General features: G+C 34.3%; 2 protein-coding genes across 2 annotated transcripts; both read right to left on the reverse strand.

Annotated features, from left to right (window-relative positions):
• Nucleotides 1–10,490: 10,490 nt before the first annotated feature.
• LOC146934374 (uncharacterized) lies at nucleotides 10,491–11,483 on the reverse strand. The gene is made up of 2 exons (XM_085708432.1): nucleotides 10,655–11,483; nucleotides 10,491–10,567 (listed from the first exon to the last, which is right to left on the reverse strand). The coding sequence occupies exons 1-2, from the start codon at nucleotides 11,481–11,483 to the stop codon at nucleotides 10,491–10,493; spliced, it is 906 nt and encodes a 301-aa protein (XP_085564558.1).
• A 7,141-nt stretch (nucleotides 11,484–18,624) lies between these two features.
• Nucleotides 18,625–23,353, reverse strand: LOC146934375 (uncharacterized). The gene is made up of 8 exons (XM_085706255.1): nucleotides 23,264–23,353; nucleotides 21,834–23,124; nucleotides 21,626–21,716; nucleotides 21,305–21,462; nucleotides 21,163–21,214; nucleotides 20,424–20,503; nucleotides 20,220–20,313; nucleotides 18,625–19,480 (listed from the first exon to the last, which is right to left on the reverse strand). Exons 2-8 carry the CDS (start codon nucleotides 22,980–22,982, stop codon nucleotides 18,963–18,965), a joined length of 2,142 nt encoding a protein of 713 aa, XP_085562381.1. The 5' UTR covers nucleotides 22,983–23,124; nucleotides 23,264–23,353; the 3' UTR covers nucleotides 18,625–18,962.
• Nucleotides 23,354–23,573: the final 220 nt, after the last annotated feature.

Genomic DNA, 23,573 nt, shown 5'->3' on the forward strand with positions numbered 1-23,573 from the left:
CATTCTACAAGCTTTAGCAACAATCTCCTCTGTGATGATTACGGGAATACCCATCACTTCAGACCTTATCTCAAGGCTACTGAAGGAAGTGGGATTCAACTCAATCTCCTTCTTTCCTTTCTTCGACCCAGCTGGTTTATCTGCTGCCTTCACAGACTTTCTATTGACAATTTCAGCCCTTAACCAGAAATCTTTGACCAAGTTCACATATGTTGGCCCATTTAGCATGTTGAAGTAGCCAGACAGTTTCTGAGTTTCTACGTAGCCTTCCATGTCCACTTCGTACTTCTTGAGTGAAGTGAAGTCCACTGGTGATTCTACTTGGACGATTAAGGATTTCCATGGAATATCCATAGTCTTCTCTTTGTAGATGGACCCAGATTCTGATACGCTTTGCTTGTTTGATGTAGATTCTGAAACTTTTGAGCTTGATGATGCCATTTGATGATTGACGAAGATTTGAAGAAGATGAAGATTTTAGGGTTCTAAGGTTGAGAGAATGCGCTTACTTCGCAAGAGGTTTGAGAGCAAATGTGTTTGTTGTGAGTGAGTAGTGTGTGAATTGACAAAGTGTTAAAAGTAAAACGATTGCAATTCAAAAGAGACAAACAAACATAACATTAATGACAAAATTGGGGGCGCGTGAAAAGTACTTTCAAAGCTTTTAAATCATCATTGCCCTTTTAGTTATACACCAACACATACAGGCCACGTAAGAAGTTCACAGAGTAACTACCAAGTTAGTGGGCCAGAAGTTACTTTTTAAAAGGTAACTTCCAACGTTTCCACTAATTCAACTATTCAGAAGCAACAAATCCAGCTTCTGGACTTCAGATGCTGACGTCATCATCAGAAGCGAGTTTTCCTCAGAACCTCAATAAAGAGCTTCTGATGGACTACCGCTTCTGAACTAACTTCAGAACCTAAAATCCTATTCAGGAGCAAGCAAGCATTTAATCAGATACAAAGTGCATGTTCAAATTTTTCTTTATAAAATCAAATCTTTCAACAGTTAAAGGCTTAGTAAATATATCAGCCCATTGATTTTCAGTATCAATGAATTGTATATCTAAAATTCCTTTTTGAACATAATCTCTGATAAAATGGTGTTTGATTTCAATGTGCTTCGCTCTTGAATGCAAAATTGGATTTTTAGACAAACAAATAGCAGCAGTATTATCACAATAAATGGGAATACTGTTAGCAGTTATCTGATAATCTTCCAACTGATGTTTCATCCAAAGTAGTTGTGTACAACAACTTGCAGCTGAAATGTATTCTGCTTCTGCTGTAGACATAGCAATAGTTGTTTGTCTTTTGCTAGCCCAGGATATAAGATTATCACCCAGAAATTGACAATTGCCACTGGTTGACTTTCTTTCAATCCTATCACCAGCATAATCAGCATCACAGAATCCAATTAGCTTATAATCTAAGGATTTCCTATAAAGGAGTCCAAGATTGGTCGTTCCTTTCAAATACCTGAAGATTCTCTTGACAGCAGTCATATGAGATTCTCTAGGATCTGATTGGAATCTTGCACACAAGCATACACTGAATAAAATATCTGGCCTAGATGCAGTGAGGTATAACAAAGAACCAATCATACCTCTATACAGCTTCTGATCTACTTTAGCTCCTTCATCTTCTTTGCTTAAGGTGCACGTAGGGTGCATTTGAGTGTTCATCACTTTACAATCTTCAAGTTTGAACTTCTTCAGAAGCTCCTTTGTGTACTTTGATTGATGAACATAGACTCCATCTTTGCATTGATTGATTTGAATGCCCAGGAAGAACTTCAGCTCTCCCATCATGCTCATTTCAAATTCATCCTGCATTAACTCAGAAAATTCCTTGCAAAGAGATGCATTAGTAGAACCAAATATTATATCATCAACATATATTTGCACAACAAGAATATCTTCCTCAAGGGTCCTTCTGAAGAGTGTAGTATCAACCTGTCCTCTTTTAAAATCATTTTTGATTAAGAAATTACTTAGTCTATCATACCAAGCTCTGGGAGCTTGTTTCAAGCCATATAGTGATTTCTTCAGTTTAAAAACATGGTCAGGATATTTAATATCCTCAAATCCAGGAGGTTGCTTGACATACACTTCTTCTTCTATGACACCATTTAGAAATGCACTCTTGACATCCATTTGATATAATATTATGCCATGATTAACTGCATAGGAAAGAAGTAACCTGATTGCTTCCAATCTTGCAACTGGAGCAAACGTTTCAGTGTAATCAATGCCTTCTTGTTGACTATACCCTTGTGCAACAAGTCTGGCTTTGTTTCTTGTTACTTCACCTTGCTCATTCAGCTTGTTTCTGAATACCCATTTTGTTCCAATAATGTTCTTGTGCTGAGGTTTGGGTACCAGATCCCACACATCATTTCTTTGAAATTGATTCAACTCTTCTTGCATAGCTAGGATCCATCCATCATCTGAAAGTGCTTCATCAACTGTTGTAGGTTCAATCATTGAGATTAGTCCAATCATTGACTCTTCTTGTCTGAAATGTGATCTTGTTCTTCTTGGACTATCTTTGTTTCCAATGATTAGCTCTTCAGGATGTGAAGACTTGTGTTTGAATGTGTTTCTGGGAGGATCTGCTTGATGTGAGCCATCTTGTGCTTCATCAGAAGCAGCTTCATCTTGTGCTTCTGATGTGGGTTCAGCTTCTGAACTATCTTCAGATTCAGCTATCTGATCAGGTTCTGGAGTAGCTTCAGGAACCTGTATCTCTGCAGAACTTTCACCTTGCTTTGAAGTTTTATCTTCAAGCTCCTTGTCATCAAATTTAACGTGCATAGATTCTTCAACACAAAGTGTTTCTGAATTATACACTCTGTATGCCTTTGACCTTTCAGAGTAACCTAAAAAGATTCCTCTTTGGGCCTTGGCATCAAATTTCTTTAGGTAGAGCTTGTTGTTCAGAATGTAACATGTACATCCAAATTGATGAAAGTAAGAGATATTGGGTTTTCTTCCTTTAAAGAGTTCATATGCTGTTTTATCCAAAATAGGTCTAATATAGATCCTGTTTTGAACATAGCATGCTGTATTCACTGCTTCTGCCCAAAAATGTTTTGGTAAATTGTTTTCATGAATCATGGTTCTGGCCATTTCTTGTAAGGTTCTATTCTTTCTCTCTACAACCCCATTTTGTTGTGGTGTTCTAGGAGAAGAGAACTCATGGAAAATTCCATGTTTTTCACAAAAAGCTTCAAATGGCTCATTTTCAAATTCTCCACCATGATCACTTCTGACTTTCAAAATTTTTGATCCTTTTTCAGATTGAATTTGAGTGCAGAAGCTACTGAATACATCACACGCAACATCTTTACTCTTTATGAATTTCACCCAAGTCCATCTGCTGTAATCATCAACAATGACTAATCCATATCTACTTCCATATAGGGATGCAGTACTCACTGGTCCAAATAAATCAATATGGAGTAATTCTAAAGGTCTTGAGGTTGAAACAATGTCTTTGGTTTTAAAAGATGATTTCACAATTTTCCCTCTCTGACATGCACCACAGAGTGCATCTGAATGATAGTCAATGTCTGGTAGCCCTTTCACAAGTTGTAACTTACTAAGCTTAGAGATTAACCTCCAGTTAGCATGTCCCAACCTTCTGTGCCACATCCATTTCTTATCATTCACTGATAGTAGGCACATCACCTTCTGATCAGCCAGTTCAGAAAAATTGATTTTATAGACATTGTCAACTCTCTTTCCTTTGAACACAATGGATTTGTCTTCCTTGTTGATTATTGTACAGTTGGGTTTTTCAAAAAGCACATCATAACCATTATCACAAAATTGACTAATGCTCAAAAGGTTATGTTCAAGACCATCTACCAACCATACATTATTAATTGAGGTAGAGGAATTACCAATAGTTCCTGTACCTATGATCTTGCCTGACTGGTTGCCTCCAAATTTCACATTTCCTCCCTCTTTCATTGTTAGGCTGAGGAACATGGACTTGTCTCCTGTCATGTGTCTTGAGCAACCGCTGTCTAGGTACCATGATCTTTGCTTTGGCACTGCTCTTAGACATACCTGCATCATTGACATTTTTAGATTTAGGTACCCATTGTTCTATGGGTCCTGGAAGGTTAGTACTTAAGGCTTTACTCTTCACTTCTTGTACCTTGTGCTGTGAGTTGGGTTGCTTCTGATTAACCATTACCTTAGGTTTTGGTACTTCAGAAGCAGTAACTATCTTCTTCTGAAACTTAGACTTCAGAACCCCAGATTTTGGTTTCACCAGACTCTGAGGAATAGGTTCTGATCTTTTCAGGATCCTGACCTTTGAAGTCTTGGAATCAGATTTGATCATAGCCTTTGACTTAGAGTTCTTTGGCGTTGAAGTAATCTTAGCCTTAGGACTAGAAGCTTCAGGTTCTGATTGAACAACAGTTTCCAACTCAGCCCCTTCTGGTACAAAGAATGTTTTCAGACCTTCCTTGATGCATTCACAACAAGATTTTAGATTGGTTTTCTCAAGTTTCACTTCTGGAAAACCAATTCCTCTGCCATTGTTCTTGTAAATGCTATAAATCATAGAAGCTACTCTGCTTCTGTCAATGCCAGATATAATAAAATCTTCAAGAGCAATTTCATGGTTACTTAAAGGTTTTTCATTACACTTTTCTTGTAGCTTCTGACATAAGAACCTGAGCTGATCTTCATATGTTTTACACATGAAGTCAAAGCCCCTAAGTCCTTGTTCAGAAGCTTTCAGATCCAATAGAGTTGATTTTTGCTGTTGTACCAAATCAGCATATTTTTCTTTTAAATCCTTCAACTCATTGGTTCTTACTTCAAAATGTGTAAGAAGTTCTTTAAGTGACTCAACAAGTTCATCTCTGGGAATTTTGGAATATACCTCGTTTTCATCTTCTGAGTCTGAATCTGATCCAGCTTCTGAAGTTGCTGTTGCTACCAACCCAACAGCTACCTTTGCATCATCAGCTTCCTCTTTATCAGATCCAGATTCACTACCCAAATCATCCCAGGTTGCCATTAAACTCTGCTTAATCTGCTTCTTGAATTTGCTTGGTTTGAATGTAGACCTCTTTGACTTGTCCTTTGACTTTTCTCTTTGAAGATCAGGGCATTCAGCAATGAAGTGTCCAGGCTTCTTACAGTTGAAGCATCCCTTCTGATCTTCTTTCTTTGAGCTTCTGGAGTTACCCCTTCTGGAGAGAAACTTTCTGTTCTTCTTGGCCAGATATTGAAGTCTGTTTGAGAGCATGGCCATTTCTGCAGCATCTGGTTCAGAATCTGAACTTGACTGTTCTTCCTCTTCAGATTCAACTACTTTGAGAGCTTTTGATGACTTGCCTTTGGATGGAAGAGCTATTGATTTACTCTTCTTAGTAGACTCATGTTCATTAAGACTTAACTCATGAACTTTGAGAGAACTAACAAGATCTTCGACACTTAAAGTGTTTAAATCTTTAGCTTCCTCAATGGCAGTCACCTTTGGTCTCCATCTGGCAGGTAAGCTTCTGAGTATCTTGCTTACATGATCAGAAGCAACATAGCTCTTCTTTAGAATCTGTAGCCCAGAAACTAAGGTTTGAAACCTTGAGTACATTTCCTCAATAGTTTCATCATCCTTCATCTTGAATAACTCATACTGATGTACAAGCAGGAGAGCCTTTGCTTCTTTGACCTTCTTGCTCCCTTCATAATTTGAACAGAGAGAAGCAAACATAGCTTTAGCAGTGGATTTGTCACTCATCTTCATGTATTCTGCTTTGGGTATGGCAGTGACAAGAGCTCCTCTGATAATATGATGCTTCTTGTAAAGTTTCCTCAGTTCTGGAGTATGTTTCTTTCTATCCACAGCAGCTCCTTCTTCATCAAGGACTAAATCACCAACACCATCTTCCAGAATATCCCATAATTCTTCATCTAGGCTCATGATGTAACTGTAAAAGTTGGTCTTCCACCAAGAGAACTCTTCAGCATCTCCATTGAACTTTGGAACTTTTCCAATACTGGTTTTCTTACTATCACTATAATCATGTGAAACATTTTTATAGCTAGTATCACTAGAACCAGAACCATTAGGAGGAGGAGTAGTCATGTTTTTCTCAGATCTTTGACTGTTGCACGGTTAAGTGTTACACAACAGACCAAGGCACTAGATACCAATTGAAGGTGAGAAAAACACAAGAAGGGGGGTTGAATTGTGTTTTAGAAAAATTCTTCGTTTCTCCTAAAAACTGAACACACTGATCAGAAGCTAAGTGAGACAGCTTCTGAAGTGATAATCAGAATCTAAATGCAGCGGAATAAAACAGAGAGAGAGAGAGAAGAAGAACGACACAAAGCAATTATACTGGTTCCTTCCACAATCCGGAAGTAGTCCAGTCCCCCTTGCACTTCCAAGGAGATTTCACTATGAGTAATATCTGATTACAAATGCTCAAGCACACAAGCAAGGGACTTCCAATGCTCAAGCACACAAGCAAGAGACTTCCTTTGCTCAAGAACACAATCAAGAGACTTCCTGCTCAAGCACAACTGCAAGAGACTTCTTAACTAAACAAAATTACACAGAAAATTGTTTAAGGTTGAACACTTGATATACAATCAGAGGTGCTCACAATACAAATCAGATACAGACTCAATGGACTTAAGAATTTCTAAGATATGACTTGAGACACAGAAATTCTAAGTGAATGCAGAACAATTTCAGCAGAGGTTTGGTACTTGTGAAAATCTTGTGAGTCTTTCGTTCAGCGTTCTTGCATTACCAAATCTGTAGGTCTTCACTCCTTTATATAGAGGTGTGAAAGAGACATTGTGAAATTGCCAGCGCACCAAAGAGTCGTTGTTGAAGCTTGATCTTTCACCAATGATATATTGCCTGATTTGGTTGTTGTCCTATGAAGAACAAATTTGAAATCCATTCCTTATCCAAAGGAACATCTATGCAGGCGAAACCGTATTCTGGAGCTGTTTTCTTGTCCTGTAGCGTGGACACAAAACAGAGTAGTGGAGAACGTGGTTGTACAATTCGTACAAAGTACAATGTCAACGCTTTCGTCCAAATTGCAAACACACGCCTTCAAACACCTTTGAAATGACCGTTGCAAACTCCACTAATCCTTTGTTTGTGTTTTCGAATCCAATAGACAGCTTTTGCATTGATAATTCTTCAATTCTTGATTCTTTGCAAATCCAGTTGATATTCAGCTTCTGGTGAAATGGCTTCTGATGAGGCAGCTTCTGATGATGCAGCTTCTGATGATACAGCTTCTGATGATATGACTTCTGCAGCTTCTGATGACGCAGCTTCTGATGATGTGGCTTCTGGACCTCTTGTCTTCAGAAGCACTATTCTTCAGGAGCAGCTTACTTCAGGAGCGCTATTTCTTCAGGAGCAGCTTGACTTCAGGAGCGCTTTTTCTCTTCAGTAGCAAGTTGCCTTCAGGAGCGTCCAAGCTTCAAATTTTTGTTGTTTCCATAGCTCTTTATTTGCTCATTCAGAACCAATGATGATGTAACTTTATAATTATGGTCCTGTACACTTGAACAAATATTAGCTAGTCCAATTTACAATTTTTAATACCTTGTTATCATCAAAACCCTTTAAGGTTCATTGTTAAACACATTTTGTTCCAACAGTCTATACTTACTTTGTTGCTATATTTCTCATCCCCCTCGTGTGCTTGGAATATATTATAGTGCTATTAATATATTTTGTTTCTCAGAAAATACAAAGTAATGTGATTTGTGTGGACTTCATCCAAATAATAAAACAAGAGTTAGAAGATACATTGCTAGTGTGCCTCTTATTTACTTTTTTTTTTTTTTTTTTACAAAAATTTCTCTTATTTACTTAGTGGGTTATAGCGTCTAAGGGTATGTTTTTATGAAGAATTTTGAAAAGTTTTGGAGGTAAAAATTTAGACAATTATGTATATATTTTCTTATATATTTGAGACTTTAAAAAGTTAAAATAATAATATGATAAACGGTCATATAATGTATCAATACATTGCTTTTTTTTTTTTTGGTACAGTATCAATACATTGCTTTATTTTTCCCTAAACAAACACTTGATTTTTTTTTATATATATAAATTTCTTATAAATAAAGTACATCCTCAATTATATTGAAAATCGTATATCTAAACATATTCTAACAATTTGTATAGATATATTGATATCTAGTAAAGGTGAAACCCACCCCTACCACACACACACATATATGCCACTCTTTTAATTTTCAAAAGTAACCTGGTTCAAATTTTAGAATCCAAAACGTATTTTTTGTGTCCAGATTCTATAATCAGGATGCCTTGGAAACTAGAATGTAGAAATAACTTGACTAACACTATATTAAAAAATATTCAACAACTACACAATTCACCACCAACAATAAAAATTGAAAACATAAATCAAACACAAACAAGACCATGGAGGAGCCAAAATAATTGCAAAATAGTTGCACTCTCGCAAGATGATACACTTTATTCATCAGTTCAACTATGCACAACCTGATTTCTTCGAGTGTCGTGGGATTAATCAAAGCTTCTGAATAACACAAACAAATCTCACCAATGTAACGCGTAATTCAATTTGTCCCTTGAAACTATACTTGTCAAATGTAGAAAACATGGTTCTCACATTGTCATTATTTTGAAGTTTCGTCTTGGTGAACTGAACGCGTCCATCTGAACAGATTGACAAATGATGTTACTCATCATTAATCACCATTCTCGTATCGTTGTAGTTGAGAAGATCATTCATTTGATCCAATTGATCCTTCAAATCACATAGTGTAACATCATCATTTGATCCTTAAAAAATTGACTTTCCCCTTTTTGCAGCAAACAAATGTTAGATTAGAGTTAATTTCAAGTGGGTAAGGTGTTTTTTTGTTGTGAATAGAAATGATAAAAAAAAATTAATTTGTAGAAGTTTTGTGTATTGTAGACCACACAAACGGTCATTGTATTTTATACCACATATAAGAAATTCTTGTGTTTTACACGTTTATATCCGGATTTGTAATTTACGTTTGTTACACATTTGGATTCTTTAATTAAATCCTATAAAAAACATCATTCGCCATATTTTAAATACACTTAGTTTTACACTACCAAAAAATATACACTTAGTTTTATCATTTTATTTGTTTGAATTATATAAACGGAATGTGTAAAATACATGTCAAGATTATTGAAGACTAAGTTCTTACAGCAAACCTAGCATGTCAAATGAAAATTAACAAGCATTTCAAACAATGAAATGATCTAGCTCGCTTCAAAGTTCAAACCAAATATTATTAGTATTTATCAGAAACGAAGACTACTGCAATATTTCCAAGTCTGTTATGCAATAAAGCAAAGCATATATGAACTTTGAACATAATCCACAAAAAGTAAAATTAGTGGCTCAAAATGATGCCGTCCATTGCTTTATGTATAAGTCAAATTTTTTCTAGCCACATGTTCAATATCATCTACTTTGTGCAACAAATGTTTCTTTTCTGTTCATCAAATATCACATGAAAATGATTATGGCACACAAATTTTCTTTAAAGAGAACCCGCAAAACATGAATCAGAATGTAAAGTAGGTATAACAAAAGGGGACTGCTATGGTGCAGTTGTTTTTATGACTTTTCTGAAAAAGTCGCTTATGTGGCTTAATGGGAGAGTGCCACGTGGATGTCTTTTTAAATCGGTTATTTGGAAAAACGATTTTAAAAAGCTTTTGTTTTATATAAAAAATATTTTTTAATTTCTTTTTTATTTTTATTTTCATGTTTATCCCTTAGGATTGTGTTTCCGGCTCTGATACCAGATTTGGAGTGGGGTTTTCAGCGGAATTTTCACGAACTTCTTTTAGCATTTGTTCGATTTTAAATAATCCTTGAAAAGGTTTTAAGAGTGTTTTAGCTCTTTGTTTTTGTATCTGAGTAAGATTTTCTAAATCTTCTGTATCTCTTAATAGATCTTCAATATATTCTATATGATATATAACAAATTCTCTAGAATTGTAAAGAGTTTGTTTAAAAACAATTCTTTCATAATACAATTCTATTTCAGAGACTATGTCTTCTAGCCTTTTCTTGAAGAGTCTTAATTCTGTTATAAGATCTAGTCCAGGCATTATAGATTTTCGGCAGAATTTTCAGCGGAATTTTCTCGAGCTTTATCTTTTTCTCGAGCTTCGTTTATAAGTTGTTCAATTCCTTCTAATCCCCAAAAAGGTTCTAAAAGAATTTTTGCTCTTTTTATTTGAATCTCTGTGAGATTTTCTTGTATTTCTTCTACCAAATTTTCAATTAAATCTATATGAAATCTCATTAAAGTTTGTGCCCTATAAACTATTTGTTTGAACGTTATTAAATCATAATACCATTCTATATCACTTACTAAGTGTTGCAACCTAGTTTTAAACAGTATTAATTCCGATTTAAGAGTTAAACCAGACATATTTAATTATAGTTTTTGATTTATGTTATTAACCTGTATTGATAAGGTTTTTATAGAATCTTGTAGCTTTTTCAACTCACTTTCTTTATTGATTTCGAAATCCTTTCTAGGAGGTTCGAATGAGGATGAAGCATCATCTTCAAATATAGTTCGAGAACTTAATGATTTACTAAAATCCTTTTGATCTCTGTTTGGTGATGTTATTCGAAGACTTTGGCTTCTAAACAATGGTTTTTCTGTTTCTTCAAACATATTCTTTTCTGCTTCTATCAAAGAAAAACTATTTCTTGTGATATCTTTAAATATTGGTGTTTCCAAAGTGATTAATGGTGTAAATAATTCATCAATATGAATTGTTTCTTTCCCTATGAATTCTATGCTATGATGTGAATTACTCAAAGCATAATTAATTCTGTAGTAAATTGTAAAAGGATGATTACCTTCTTTCATAAATGTTGAATCTTTTAGTTTATAATGAAAAACTATAGATTTATTCAAATCTATATCTTTTAGGGATAATCCCATCTGTAAATTTATATCAAATTTTATCTTTCCATATTTTAGATTGCATTTTCCTTTTGCAATTACTGCTTGTTTCTTATTTCTAATTCTAGAATCTTCTAGAGCTATTTCTAGAGGTGAATCAATACCTTTCATGAAGGTACTTTTGATTAGAATTTGAATGGTTGATATATGAATATAACCAATCTTTTTTCTCTCGTTCTCAGAAAATTTTCCAAGTCTTTTATCGATTTGTTGTTTATCTATAGTTGATATAACTATTTTTCCATTAGTTGTTTCGATTGGAATTGCTTCCTCTCCTACCATTATTCCGAATTTTAGAATATTTTTTCTTGACAAAAATTCCTTAAGTTTACTAAACTTTCTTTTAAAATTTTCTTCAGCAGTTAAAGATAAATCTGCTTCTTCAATTTTATTATCTATTATGCTATCAGCATGATAACTAGATGTTCCTTCAAAATATGAAACTTCAGACATATTTTATAATAATTCTTGATAAATTCATACCTGATTTTTCTTCAGAAATATGGGTTGTTTTGCTTCAGCAATCTGATCTTCTTCAGCAGTTTTTTCTGCTTGTGTTGAGTTTATCCCAACTCAGGGCGAATTCCTCCAGAGTATTACCTCAAGAATTCTCAGCTATAGTGTTTCACCACTATAGGACCATTAGTTTTAAAGAAAAACTAAGAGGCAAAGTTTATGAAAAACTTATATTATCTCAAAACATGGTGAATACAAATGAGCTTCGAGGCCCTTATTTATAGGATGAGAGACTCACAAGTTGGCCTTCATAGTTGGCACAACGTCTCTTTCCATTACAGCACACGGAAAAGAAATGACATGACAGAAAGAAGAAAACGACAAAGAAAATTATATTACATAATTGCCTTAGAGATAAGGTTTATCTCTAAATGAGTCCCATGCCCACTAATTTTCTACATTTTCTTCGTTGTTTGGTGAAACGTCACTGTCATACAACGATTCTTTGTCTGCCACGTTATTTATGTCTTTTGCACACCACTTGCATTGGTGTCCTTTGTATTTTTGAAAGTGTCGGCAGCACTCCTGTTGGATTGGGTCGGGTAGATGGCCCAAGTCTGCTTCAAGCCCACTAAAGTTTTCTTCAAACTTTAGGATTTGCTGAAGATGCTCTTCTTTTGCTTGTTTCCTTGAATCACTATAGACTAGAAAACTTTCTTTTGCAGTAATTACCCTGAAGTTTGGTAATTTTACTCCAAATCTAATGAGAGCATCATAGAATTTTTCCATTTGATGCAGAAAACATTCTGGTCTTGGATCTACATCTCTTCCATCATTTGTTGGATATGAATGATTTGAAATGCCAATCTTGATTAAGTGTCTGGCTTTAATAACTTCATCGTCTTCAAACCATGGATAAGTTGAAGTAAAAGATAAAAAGAACTCTTTACCTTTTGCGAAGCTATTATTGAATTTATAAGCGATTTCGCCTATATCTTTTGGAAGAAGTTCTAGTTCATGAATTTTTCTTCCTGCATCTTCTTGAAGATACATTGTTTTAATCATTCCACAATCATAGAATGATCTGACTAACTCTTTACTTACGCCTGGGACTGTTACGGCTTTTACCTCTATCCCGTTGTTGCTAGGATAAAAACATTCTGTTTTTAATTCTTCTGAGTAGTTGGTTAACCATCTCCAGTTTTTGTAGTAGTCTCCAATGGTGACTTCTTTAACAAATTTGCTTTCTCCATAGATAATTCTATCTACAGATATTTTCTTCTTAGTCTCCATTTTTGACGGCTGGACTATATTGTTTGCTATTGCGACTTCCTTATAAACAGCGTTGTAGGCTGTTTTTGCTTCTTCAAGGGTCTCATACCCTTTGTATCTGACATTTTTGCCATTTGTATGTAACTTTGTGGTTTCCCAGTTTTGGTAGATACCTTTCATAGGTCCATCAAAAATTACATAAGCTTTCTTTTTACCTCCAAGTTGACTGTCAATCTTTTGACTTGTTTGTTGATCAATGGATTCTTTTTCTTTTCCATTTTTTCTTTCTTCTTCTTCAACTTTATCGGCCCAAGATGTTTTTGGTAAATCTGCAAGGACAGTTGTTGGGTTTGTTGAAGATTTCCATCCTTTTGGTTCTATTGACTCAATTGGGATGTTTGACTCTTTTGGAGCTGAGTATTTTACATAGTAGTTGAATTTTCCAGAATCTTGACCTAGCAGATCCCAGTTTTCAGTATTTTTGGATTCTGAGACTGTTGATGTTTCTTTTTTGCATAGTTTTTCAAGGTTTTGAATTGTTAATATCATCTCCCCCTCTTCAGAAAGAAGAGTTTCTAGACGATTTTTTGCAGAGGCAATTTGCTCCTGCTTTTGCCTGAGAGAATTCTGTAATGTCTTTATAGCTGCTTCCATTCTCTTGTCAATGCATCTGCAAAGCAATTCTTTTCAGATTTTATATATTCAATATATGGGTGAAACGGTTGGAGTTTCATCTGCCATCTTACAAGTCTTCCATATTTATAATTGACGCGAAGGTCATATTTCCAAAATCCAGTTACATATTTGGAATCTGTTCTTAATAAAAATCTGGTTGGAATTAATTCCATTTGCCATTTTGTTAAAACTTTAACACAACTCAATGTTTCTAATTCATGAATTGGATATCTTGTTTCGGTATCTGTAAATGATCCTGAAACATATTTACAAAGTAAAAGATCTTCATCTTTTATCTTATTTTTAATATTTTCATAAGAATAATCAATCTTAGTATCTTTTGATACTAATCTTTCTGATGAATCAGATAGTTTGTCCAATTTCTCTTTCGAGCTACTAGACTTAGTGTACTGGGTTGCTCCAGTATCTTTCATTCCTTGTTGATGGGTTACATCATCAACATAGTTTCCCGAATCATCGAGATTCAGTATCGCTTTACCATTAGGTAGAGCTCTCATACAACCTGCCCAGGTTGTTTTATCAGCATCAATCTCAACAATTAAAAAATCATTTTCTGTTGGATTGTATAAGCTGGGTAAAACTTTAATTTTTCTTTTAATAGTTTTTACAGTTAGAGTATCTTGTTCAGTCCATGACCATGGAACTTTCTCAGATATCTTTTTCTGTAAAATCTTTCTTTCAGTTGCCAAATTTTTGAAAAATCCTTCATTGGCAATATAATTCAAACATCCTAAAAATCTTTGAATTTGTTTTCGATCTTTCAATTCATCAGGGAAAGCTTGGATCTTTTCCTGAACATGTGGAGATAAATCGAGGGTGCCATTTTCCTTAAAAATAAGGCCTAAATACTCGATTTCCTTTTTGGCTAATTGTGATTTCTTTTTTGAAATAACAATTCCCTTGTCTGAAATTCTGTTTAAAACAATTTCTACATCTTTAAGATGTTGTTCTTTAGTTCCTTTTGTAAAAACTAACATGTCATCAATATATGCCAAACATATATGTTCTAATCCTCTAAGAGCATTATCCATAAATCTTTGGTATATAGATGGTGCTTGTTTTAGTCCAAATGGAAGAACATTCCATTGATAGTGTCCTTGTGGACATGAAAAAGCTGTTAAAGGCTTAGTCTCTTCTGAAAGTCTGATTTGATAGTATCCTGATTTTGCATCAAAAGATGAAAACCAATCACATCCTTTTATTTTTTGCAAAATATAATCCTTTCGTGGTAATTTATAAGAATCTCCGATTGTAGCATCATTGAGTTTCTTATAATTTATCACCATTCTAGCTTTTCCTCTTTTTATTTCATTGTGATTTGTCACATAAAAAGCGGGTGCTGAATGTGGACTTGCAGATGGAGTAATTAACTTCTTTTCTTGAAGTTCTTTTATATCCTTTTGAAATTCTAATTTATCTTGTACTGAATAAGGCATTTTATATTTTACATTAATCTCCTTATTAGGATCTCGTAATTTGATGGTAACAAGTTCATGATTTGTATTTTTCAGATTATCCAGAGGATCTTCTGAACATACAGTATCAAGTTTTTGTTCTATTTCTTCAAGATTTAAAAAGAATTTTCTATCCTCCCAAATACTCTTTAGATTTATAAGGTTTTCAGAAATTAATTGAATAATCTCATTTCTAGTTATAATTTTTGTTGTTATAACTTTTGTCTTTTCTTTGGGGTTTGCTAAATTTTTCCAAAGTAAAGAAATAGTTTTAACATTTTGCACAAACGGTGCATATAACTTTAAAAAGTTATTTCCAATGATTAAATCTAATCCTGAATCATGGAGATAAATTGTTGGTATGAAGAATTCATGACCTTCTATAGTAATTGAGATGTCTCTCAAAACAAACCATATTTGGTGTTTTGACTTATCTGCAACAATTATTTCTTTGGGTTTTCCTAATTTTTCCCAATTTCTTGATATGTTTCGTTTTCCAAAACATAATGTTGCGCCTGTATCTAAATAGGCTAAAATCTCCTTCTTACGAAGTTTTATTTTGATAAAGGTAGCAATAGGGTTTCCTTTACTCAAAATTTTGGTTTTGCTCATCTTCGGAATCTGTACAGAGTTCATAGAAACTTTGTTGCTCCCAATCAGAATCTGAATCTGATTCTACTGGTTCATAACCTATTCTATAGATCATGTTTAAAACTTGTTTCTTTTCTTTAGAAACTTTCTTTGGACATTCATTAGCATAATGTCCTGTTTCATGACATAACCAGCATGTGCATGATTTTTTACCTTTAGGACAGGTTTTATTTTTTCTAGGATACTCTCTTTTTCTCCTATAGAATTTTTTCTTCCTATGTTTCTTTTTATCATAGGAAAATCTTTTAAATTTCTTTCTTCTAGGATATTTTCTTTTTCTCCTAGTTTTTTCACAACCATATGCTCCAATCTTTCCTTGGATTCTATCACAGCACAATCCTATTCGTGCATCTCGTTTTGATTGTTTCTTTAGGCATTGTTCTTGCATCCAATTTCTAAGGATAGAAATTCTAGCTCCTAAAGTATCTTTAACCTTTCCTGAAGATACTGCACTGTTAAATTCAGTTTGGATTATTTGGGACATTGCCATAGGTAATTTTTGGTAAAGTAATTCGACAACCTTTTGGTTTTCTCTAGTGTCTTTGTTTAGATCATAATATAATTGTGAGAATTCACAAATATAATTTTCTATGTAACAAGGATTACATATGGATAGATTCATTATTCTCCATAATTTTTCGGCATTAAAAGCGATATTTGAGTCTACCGTATCTTGCCATCCTTTAAACTCATTTAAAAGCCATTCAAAGACTTTATTAATCATTCCAATACTATTTTCTGCAGTTTGTTCCTCGTCAGGTTTTTCAGCTAAAAATTTATATGCATTACCTTCTGTTCTACACAAAAGATAATTAAAAATCTGTTTTGGAGTTAGATTTTTTAAATCACTATCTAGCTGTATTTGGATAATGTTTTTATTATACCAACTTCTTATGGCTTGAGCTAGATTGTCAACACAATCAATGTTTAGAATTCCACTTCCATCATTTACACTATGTTTGGGAATATAACTCATAGGAATTCTTTGGAATTTAGCCTGAGAAAATTCTCTATGGAATTCTGTATTCCAATTATAAGAGGGTCCTCTTTTTGTTCCTGAGCTTTCGCCCATTTCTAATTGTTCTATTTTAACGAAATTTCCGTCGTCTTTTGAATCATCATCGGAACTAAAGTCGTAGACAAAATCTTTTAGATCTTTAGGTTCAGGTTCTTCCTTAATGGAATATTTTTCACTTATGTCTAGGGTAGCCATAAGTTGATCTAGTTTTTCGAGTTGGTACTCTATGTTTTCTTCTATACTCATTTTTTATAGTTAGTAAATAAAGATGCTTCAATTTTTTCCTTATTCTTCCCCCCTTCTTTAAGTTGAGGAGAATGATTTTGCTTACAACAACAATTTTTTATGATATAATTAATCATATCAGTTATATTGTTTAACTGAGGATTAAAAGAATGATATATATGAGGATATTTATGATTCTCATTTTTGTTGTAGCACGGAAAATCTTTTTCCATATTTACCCAAGTTTCATGGGGTCTTTCTAATCCTTGCTCATAATCTTTTGTAAACATATTATTTTGTTTATAGATTTGAGGTAAGGTTTCAAGAAAAGAAATTTGTCTTTCAAATCTCTCATTTAATTTCTTTGTTTCGTCAAGCAAAGCTTTAACTCTGGTTGTGAGTGTATTATTTTCTTCACTCATCTAGCTATTTCTTTAAGTTTATTCCTTAAATCTTGAGCTAATCCTTTATATTCATTATATAAAAAATGATCTTCATTTTCATGGCTTTCATATAAATATTTGTCTAAAAAATATTCAGCCGTTGTATCACACCATTTAATTTGTGCTTTAACTAGGGTAATATCTTGATAATTTGGACATAATATAAAGGGTTGTAAAATACATTTCTCTGTTGGTCCTTTAATAAATTCCATTTTTTATTTAGACTTTTAAAGCCGGTTTTCCACAAACTGATTTAAAATGTTTGACTTTATTGGAAAAGTCATTTGGGTGACTGTACCGTAGAATTCACCATAACAAAAAGGGAGATAAGATGATTGTTTCTAGAAAACCGTATAACAAAAACTTGTTTGACAAAATGCTATCCTAGAATCATCCATCCAATCAGATATTCCTTTTCAGGCCACTGCTTCTACACACAAAATTGGTTAATGTTTCTGGTTGGGCCCAAGGTCAACTACTCACATGACACGATGTAGAATATCATTATTAATACTTTGAAAATTAAAACAATCTAAAATTATTTTGAAATATCATGGTAGTGTATTACTCCCTCCGTCCCAATGTATCTGACCCCTTGGCTCATTTCACACAGATTAAGAAAAATGTATAAATAAAGGGGAAAGTAGAATATATTGTATTGGGAATGATAAAAGTAGTATTATTTAGTGTTATATTGTATTGGGAATGATGAAAGTTGTATTGAAAATTGAAATGGCTCAGTTATTTTGGGACACTTTTTTTTAGAAAATGGGTCAGATATTCCGGGACGGAGGGAGTACGTAATATTTTTTTTGAGAAATGTTAACGAGTGCCCCTGGAGCACTGGTTAAGCACTTTAAATAGCAACTTTTTATAAAAGTTTGTGTAATAAAGTGCATTGAAAATTGAACACTTTGACATTTTTAAAGAAATATTACTTAATTTAGAAAGCTTAAAGAGTGCCCCGGGAGCACTCGTTAACAAGACCCTATTCTTTTTACGGGAGATTAATTAGAAAGCTTCTAAAAGTGTGTCTAGAGTTATATCTACTCGAAGACGGTATTTCCTAACCAAAAGAAGATTTTACAAATCATAACAATTTACTACTTGATAATGTGTAATCATAAACTAATTTTGCAATGAAATTTAGTTTGTTTTTCCTAACCAGCCATAATTAGAATCTTCGACCCTAGTAGACATCCCAAAACTACCCCACGACTTAGACCCTTTGGACAGTTATGAGACGAGACGAATCCACAAGTCGGCAGTGGGATATCTAGTTTTTATGCAATAAAATTTGATTCTAACTCTTAAATAAGAAGATACTACTATTGAAGAATTCAAGTTTCAGATTCTAAAATGTCTGAAAGAAAAAAAAATCGAAGACCAAAAATTTCATTTTGCATTTATGCAAGCATCAGACAAGTGCAAACAGCTGCATAGTCATTATGCATTTCATGTACACATTCATGTATCTATAAATTAAAATGAATGAAATCTTCTATATACTATACACAATCAGGAATTACATCTTGACAAGGACTATCAGCAAAACTGAAACTTACATTTTCTTAACTGACAATCCTTAAAAATAAAAGAATCGTATAACTGACATCGACTTCGTATGAGAATAATATTACATGATGGCATCCACACGTGTTACCAAACGATGAAGCTTTGTAACTTACTTTTGGATGGTCCAACAAACTACCGTGTTTCAAACACGAACGGGTAAGCCGTAATTTTGGTACACTCTTATGAATCCATCAGATCCTGCTGTTACAATTACTTGGCCCCACAAGTGAGAATTAGACATTCCCTTGCAAGCACTTCTCAAGAACCTATACTCTGATTTACATATTGTAGGAGAAACAACAGTTTGACCCGAGTCAAGAAGCGTCTCCTCTGGCCATGTTGCAGAAACCTTTGGGACTAACTCGGAAAGAAATCCACGACTCATGAAGAAACAATCAGGAGAAGACAAAGATGACCTTTGAATCAACTCTTCTCCGAGTGAAGGAGACAACGGCGTTGACTCAATGCCACACCAAGGTATGGCGATTGTTGCATTGTGGGATAGAAAACTCTCAGAAGACATAATTTTCTTTGCTTTGGAAGTATTCCTATCCTGGCCAGTGTGATTCCAGATACAAACATTTGAACCTTCACTAAGTGAAACGATATGTTTCCCGTCAGAGGTGAAGGAAGCATGCATCTGACCTGCACTTCTCAGACCTGAAGGCAAAAAAAGAAGAGGTATAATGACTTGCTACCAAAATGAACATAATTGTACAACAAATGAAAATAATGGGGGAAATCAGTCCTCAAAGCACAAAAAAAAGGGAAAATCCCATGCATGTCCAATATCATGTCCTCATTGCAGGAATTTAAAATACACATTGGAACACATCAGATATGCAGGACATTCCGCAAAACTGCAGTAGCTTCCTTAATTGAGGCAAATTTGGGATGCATTCATAATCATAACAGCCTCCAGCATCTTCACTGTGTTGAATGTAAGGGAGTGGGTTTACTCCCACATCACTTAGAGATACGACCTTTGCAATGCTTATAAAGCTTGGACAACCTCACCTTATAAGTTGATTTTGTAGAGTTGAGTCAGACCTATTCAAAAATGGTATCAAATTATATTCTAAAATAAATGGTATTAAATGGTATCTAAGCAATCCCTGGACTTGATTGCTGACCACTCCTAGCCGCTGTAATTGCGGCAAATTCGGGATACATTCATAGCAGCCTCTAGCACCTTCATTGTTTTGGGTGTATGGGGGGTGGTTCTAGTCCCACATCGCCTAGACATGACCTTTGTAGTGCTTATATCTTGCAAACCGGCTTTAACGGGTTAAACTAGGCCTAAGCTCAAATTATAAGATGCCACAGAAGAAGAATTAGGCACAGGTGGGATGCATTCTAGAATATTCTCATATAAGGAAAGCATATATGAAGAACTTACCCTTGAATTTGTAGATGACATCGACTCCAGAGAGTATGCAGACATGTGAATCGGCAGAAGCAACCAATAATTTGGTCGGGTCACTGGGCGAAAACTGAAGAAATAATCATACAAGATCAATACCCACTTGTCAATAATTTTATATAGGAAGAGAGAGAAAGGTAATAAACTGCAGAAAAAGTTGGTGTGAAAGAAATAACCGACCTGAAAGCCAGTGATCCTTTTCCCCGATGTCTTCTTTTTGCCTTGTAACGAAAATTCAGCATCCATTTTCATATGATTATCTAAACATGTGAAGGTAAAAGAATAAAATCATCATTAGAAACTAGTAACTGCTACTTATAACCATTTTTTGTTTTGAAAATTTGAATCTAGAAACTCTTTTATGTCATAAGTATAAGAAAATACCAAAATAAAAAACAGTGATCCATTGTTTGAACATATACACATCTACCACTCAGTTGTGTAGTGTGTGTGTTAGAAAGGAAGATACAAAATCCTCGCACTATATGCTCAAATTAAATTGCTAAATTTTTACTACAGATCTCGTATACAAAATTTTCAATAATCGCACATTGAGTATTATATGCCTGTTTTGACCGGCTTACATGGGTCTATCTACTGACGTAATCACATGTGAAACTGTTTGGGAGAGTTTATGAAAATAGCGTATGACATGTCTACAAACTGTTTTCAGCTTATTTCCATAAACTCTTCATGATAGCTTATGAGAACAGTTTATAGCTCATACAAAAATATTTTGACTTTACTTTATATTTTGTTATAGAAACAGCTTATACATAAGCACGCATATGATAGGCGCTTAAGTTATAAGCGCTTTATTAAGCTGTTTATCCAAACAAGGTCTATATTCCACTCATTGTATGCAGGCTTCAAATTGTAACACAATTCCAAACATCTACAGAGCTAAATGTGTGTTTACCTAGGATATTATAGAAACGGCAATTGCCCGTCATGGTACCCACGATTGTGCCCTGCAAGAATGAGTTAAATTTCAGGAACAAAACAAAAAAGACACTTTCCTGCCACAATGTTCTTACAGTTAAACGTCTAACGAAACAGACCTGTCCATTAGGCCAGAAGCATACAGCTGTGACTATCTCTCTGATATCAATGTAATCAACAACACGACAGCGAACAACTTCCCAGATGCGCACCTTTCCATCAATTGAACCACTGATGAAAAAATTATCATTTACGGGATTGAAATTCACACATGTTACTGCATCAAAGGAAAATCCGAACAAAGTGTTATTTAGCAGCAAACAAAAAAAAACACACAATATTAGGGTGAGAAAAATATAGGGAAATACAGTTATTGTGGGAGAAAACCAATATTATCAAAATCATTCGACACACTTAAAAATCAAGGTGAATTGACGCACCATAATTATTGTGAGAGAAAACTCTAAGACATTTGCTAATCCCTACTTGCCATAGGCGCACAGTCTTATCAACGGAGGATGACAGTAGAAACTGCAACAAACGAAAGAAAGCAAACAACAGTGAGTTTGTATAAAACTAAAAAATGATATGCAAATTTGAAGATAGTGTAAGACAAATAAGAGTAGCTTGCTTCGGTAGTAAACTAACCCCTGATTTAGACCATGCAAGGTCTAAAATGTCATCACTATGCCCCTGGAATTCATGCAAAGGTTTCACCAATATGCGGAAGGTCTTTGGTGGGATAATCACACAAGTTGAAGCAGATGATTTCCTCAACTTCTCTGTTTTAACTAATTTATCTTTATCTACATCAAGGGGAGCCACACAACCAGTAAACTGATTCATTTTGAAATATATATTTGATGGATCATTGTCCAGAATGTTCAATTCATTTGATCTTTCATTCTCAACCACCTGCCACACACGAACAATGCCGTCTTCACCACCACTAGCCAAATATTTTCCATCAAGACTAAACTTCATCGTCAAAATAACACCTTTGTGTGCTTTAAACTCCTGTTCAGTGTAAAGAGACGAAAGCTCCTTAACTCGCTTCTTATGCGGATGAACACGAACTCTATGTATCCTAGAATCAAAGTCTTTGTTGCAGCAAGTTTCATCAAACCCTTGATTATGATAAAAACAAGCAATAGAATCCAATTTGCTTAACCAACCTTTCTTCATCTTCTTTTTAGCAACACTCAACAATCTAGTACTTTCAGCATCTCTCTGCAAATGTCGGCGAACAAACGACGACGGCCCAATATTTTTATGAAACTCTTCGAAACTAATCAACTGGTTCGAACCCAGAACGCGCAGAGTATCAAGTTTTCCCTCCTGATCCAATTTATCTACAACATATTCTGTTCCATCATCCAAATTCTTTATCATACATGTCAAATTCTCCGTACCATCATCGTGATTTTCTAACAACCTAAAAGCCTCGTTTGATAAGGAATCCAACACAATCTGGTTTGAGGTTGACGGACAACCCTCTACAGTTCTGAACATAGTCCGGCTTATTCGGTCAACTCCACGAGATGGATCATCTCCAAACTCATCTCCCTCTACTGAATTCCCGTCATACTCTAAACCCATCCATCTTAAAAAATTGAATCTTCTATGGTGAACACTATCAAGGTTGCTAATCCAAACATTGAATCTAGTAACATATTCATTATTATTAATATTACCACTAGAGCAAGATTCTAAACAATAATCAAAACCATCATCAGAAACAGAACACAAATCTTCCCTTGTATCATAAAATTGATCCATATCAACTTCCAATTCCATATCCACCAACACCACAACCCTTTTCCCAATTCACCACCCAACACAGATTCTTTACTTTACTTTACAAACGAACAACAATTACAAAATTCTTCACTGAATTCAAGTTTTTAGTTTGTTTTAGGCAAAAGGGTATCTGAAACAGCTGCAAAAAATTCATAAAAATGAAAAATGATAGATGCATCAGAAAAAAGTTGTAAGAAGCAAAGATGGATTTGAAGTATGAAGAGTGAAAATTGGAAGAAGAAAAAAGAGGGAAATGAAAATAGAGGATAAATTGTGACCTGGATTGGGTTAAAGTTTGAAGCTTGATAGAGAGAATTGTCGTTCATAGGGATCTTCGTCACTGTGTATACACAGGAATACCTACCCACACCCACTTCTGGTTAAGAGTTAATCTTTATAAAAAATAAAAATAAAAATAAAAAGAATTTTCAATTAGGATAATAAATAAATGAGTAAACCACAAAATTGATCTCTGTCTTCGTACCAAATTCTCAAATTGGTCATTAATAATTCAAAATGGTCTATGTCTTTGTCAAACGTTTTTCAAATTGGTCTCTAACTCTATTTATTGTTTTGCATTTTAAATCA

Source organism: Medicago sativa, chromosome 4 (genome assembly GCF_051527215.1).
Source record: "Medicago sativa cultivar Bolivia chromosome 4, Bolivia_mono, whole genome shotgun sequence".
Taxonomy (NCBI): domain Eukaryota; kingdom Viridiplantae; phylum Streptophyta; class Magnoliopsida; order Fabales; family Fabaceae; genus Medicago; species Medicago sativa.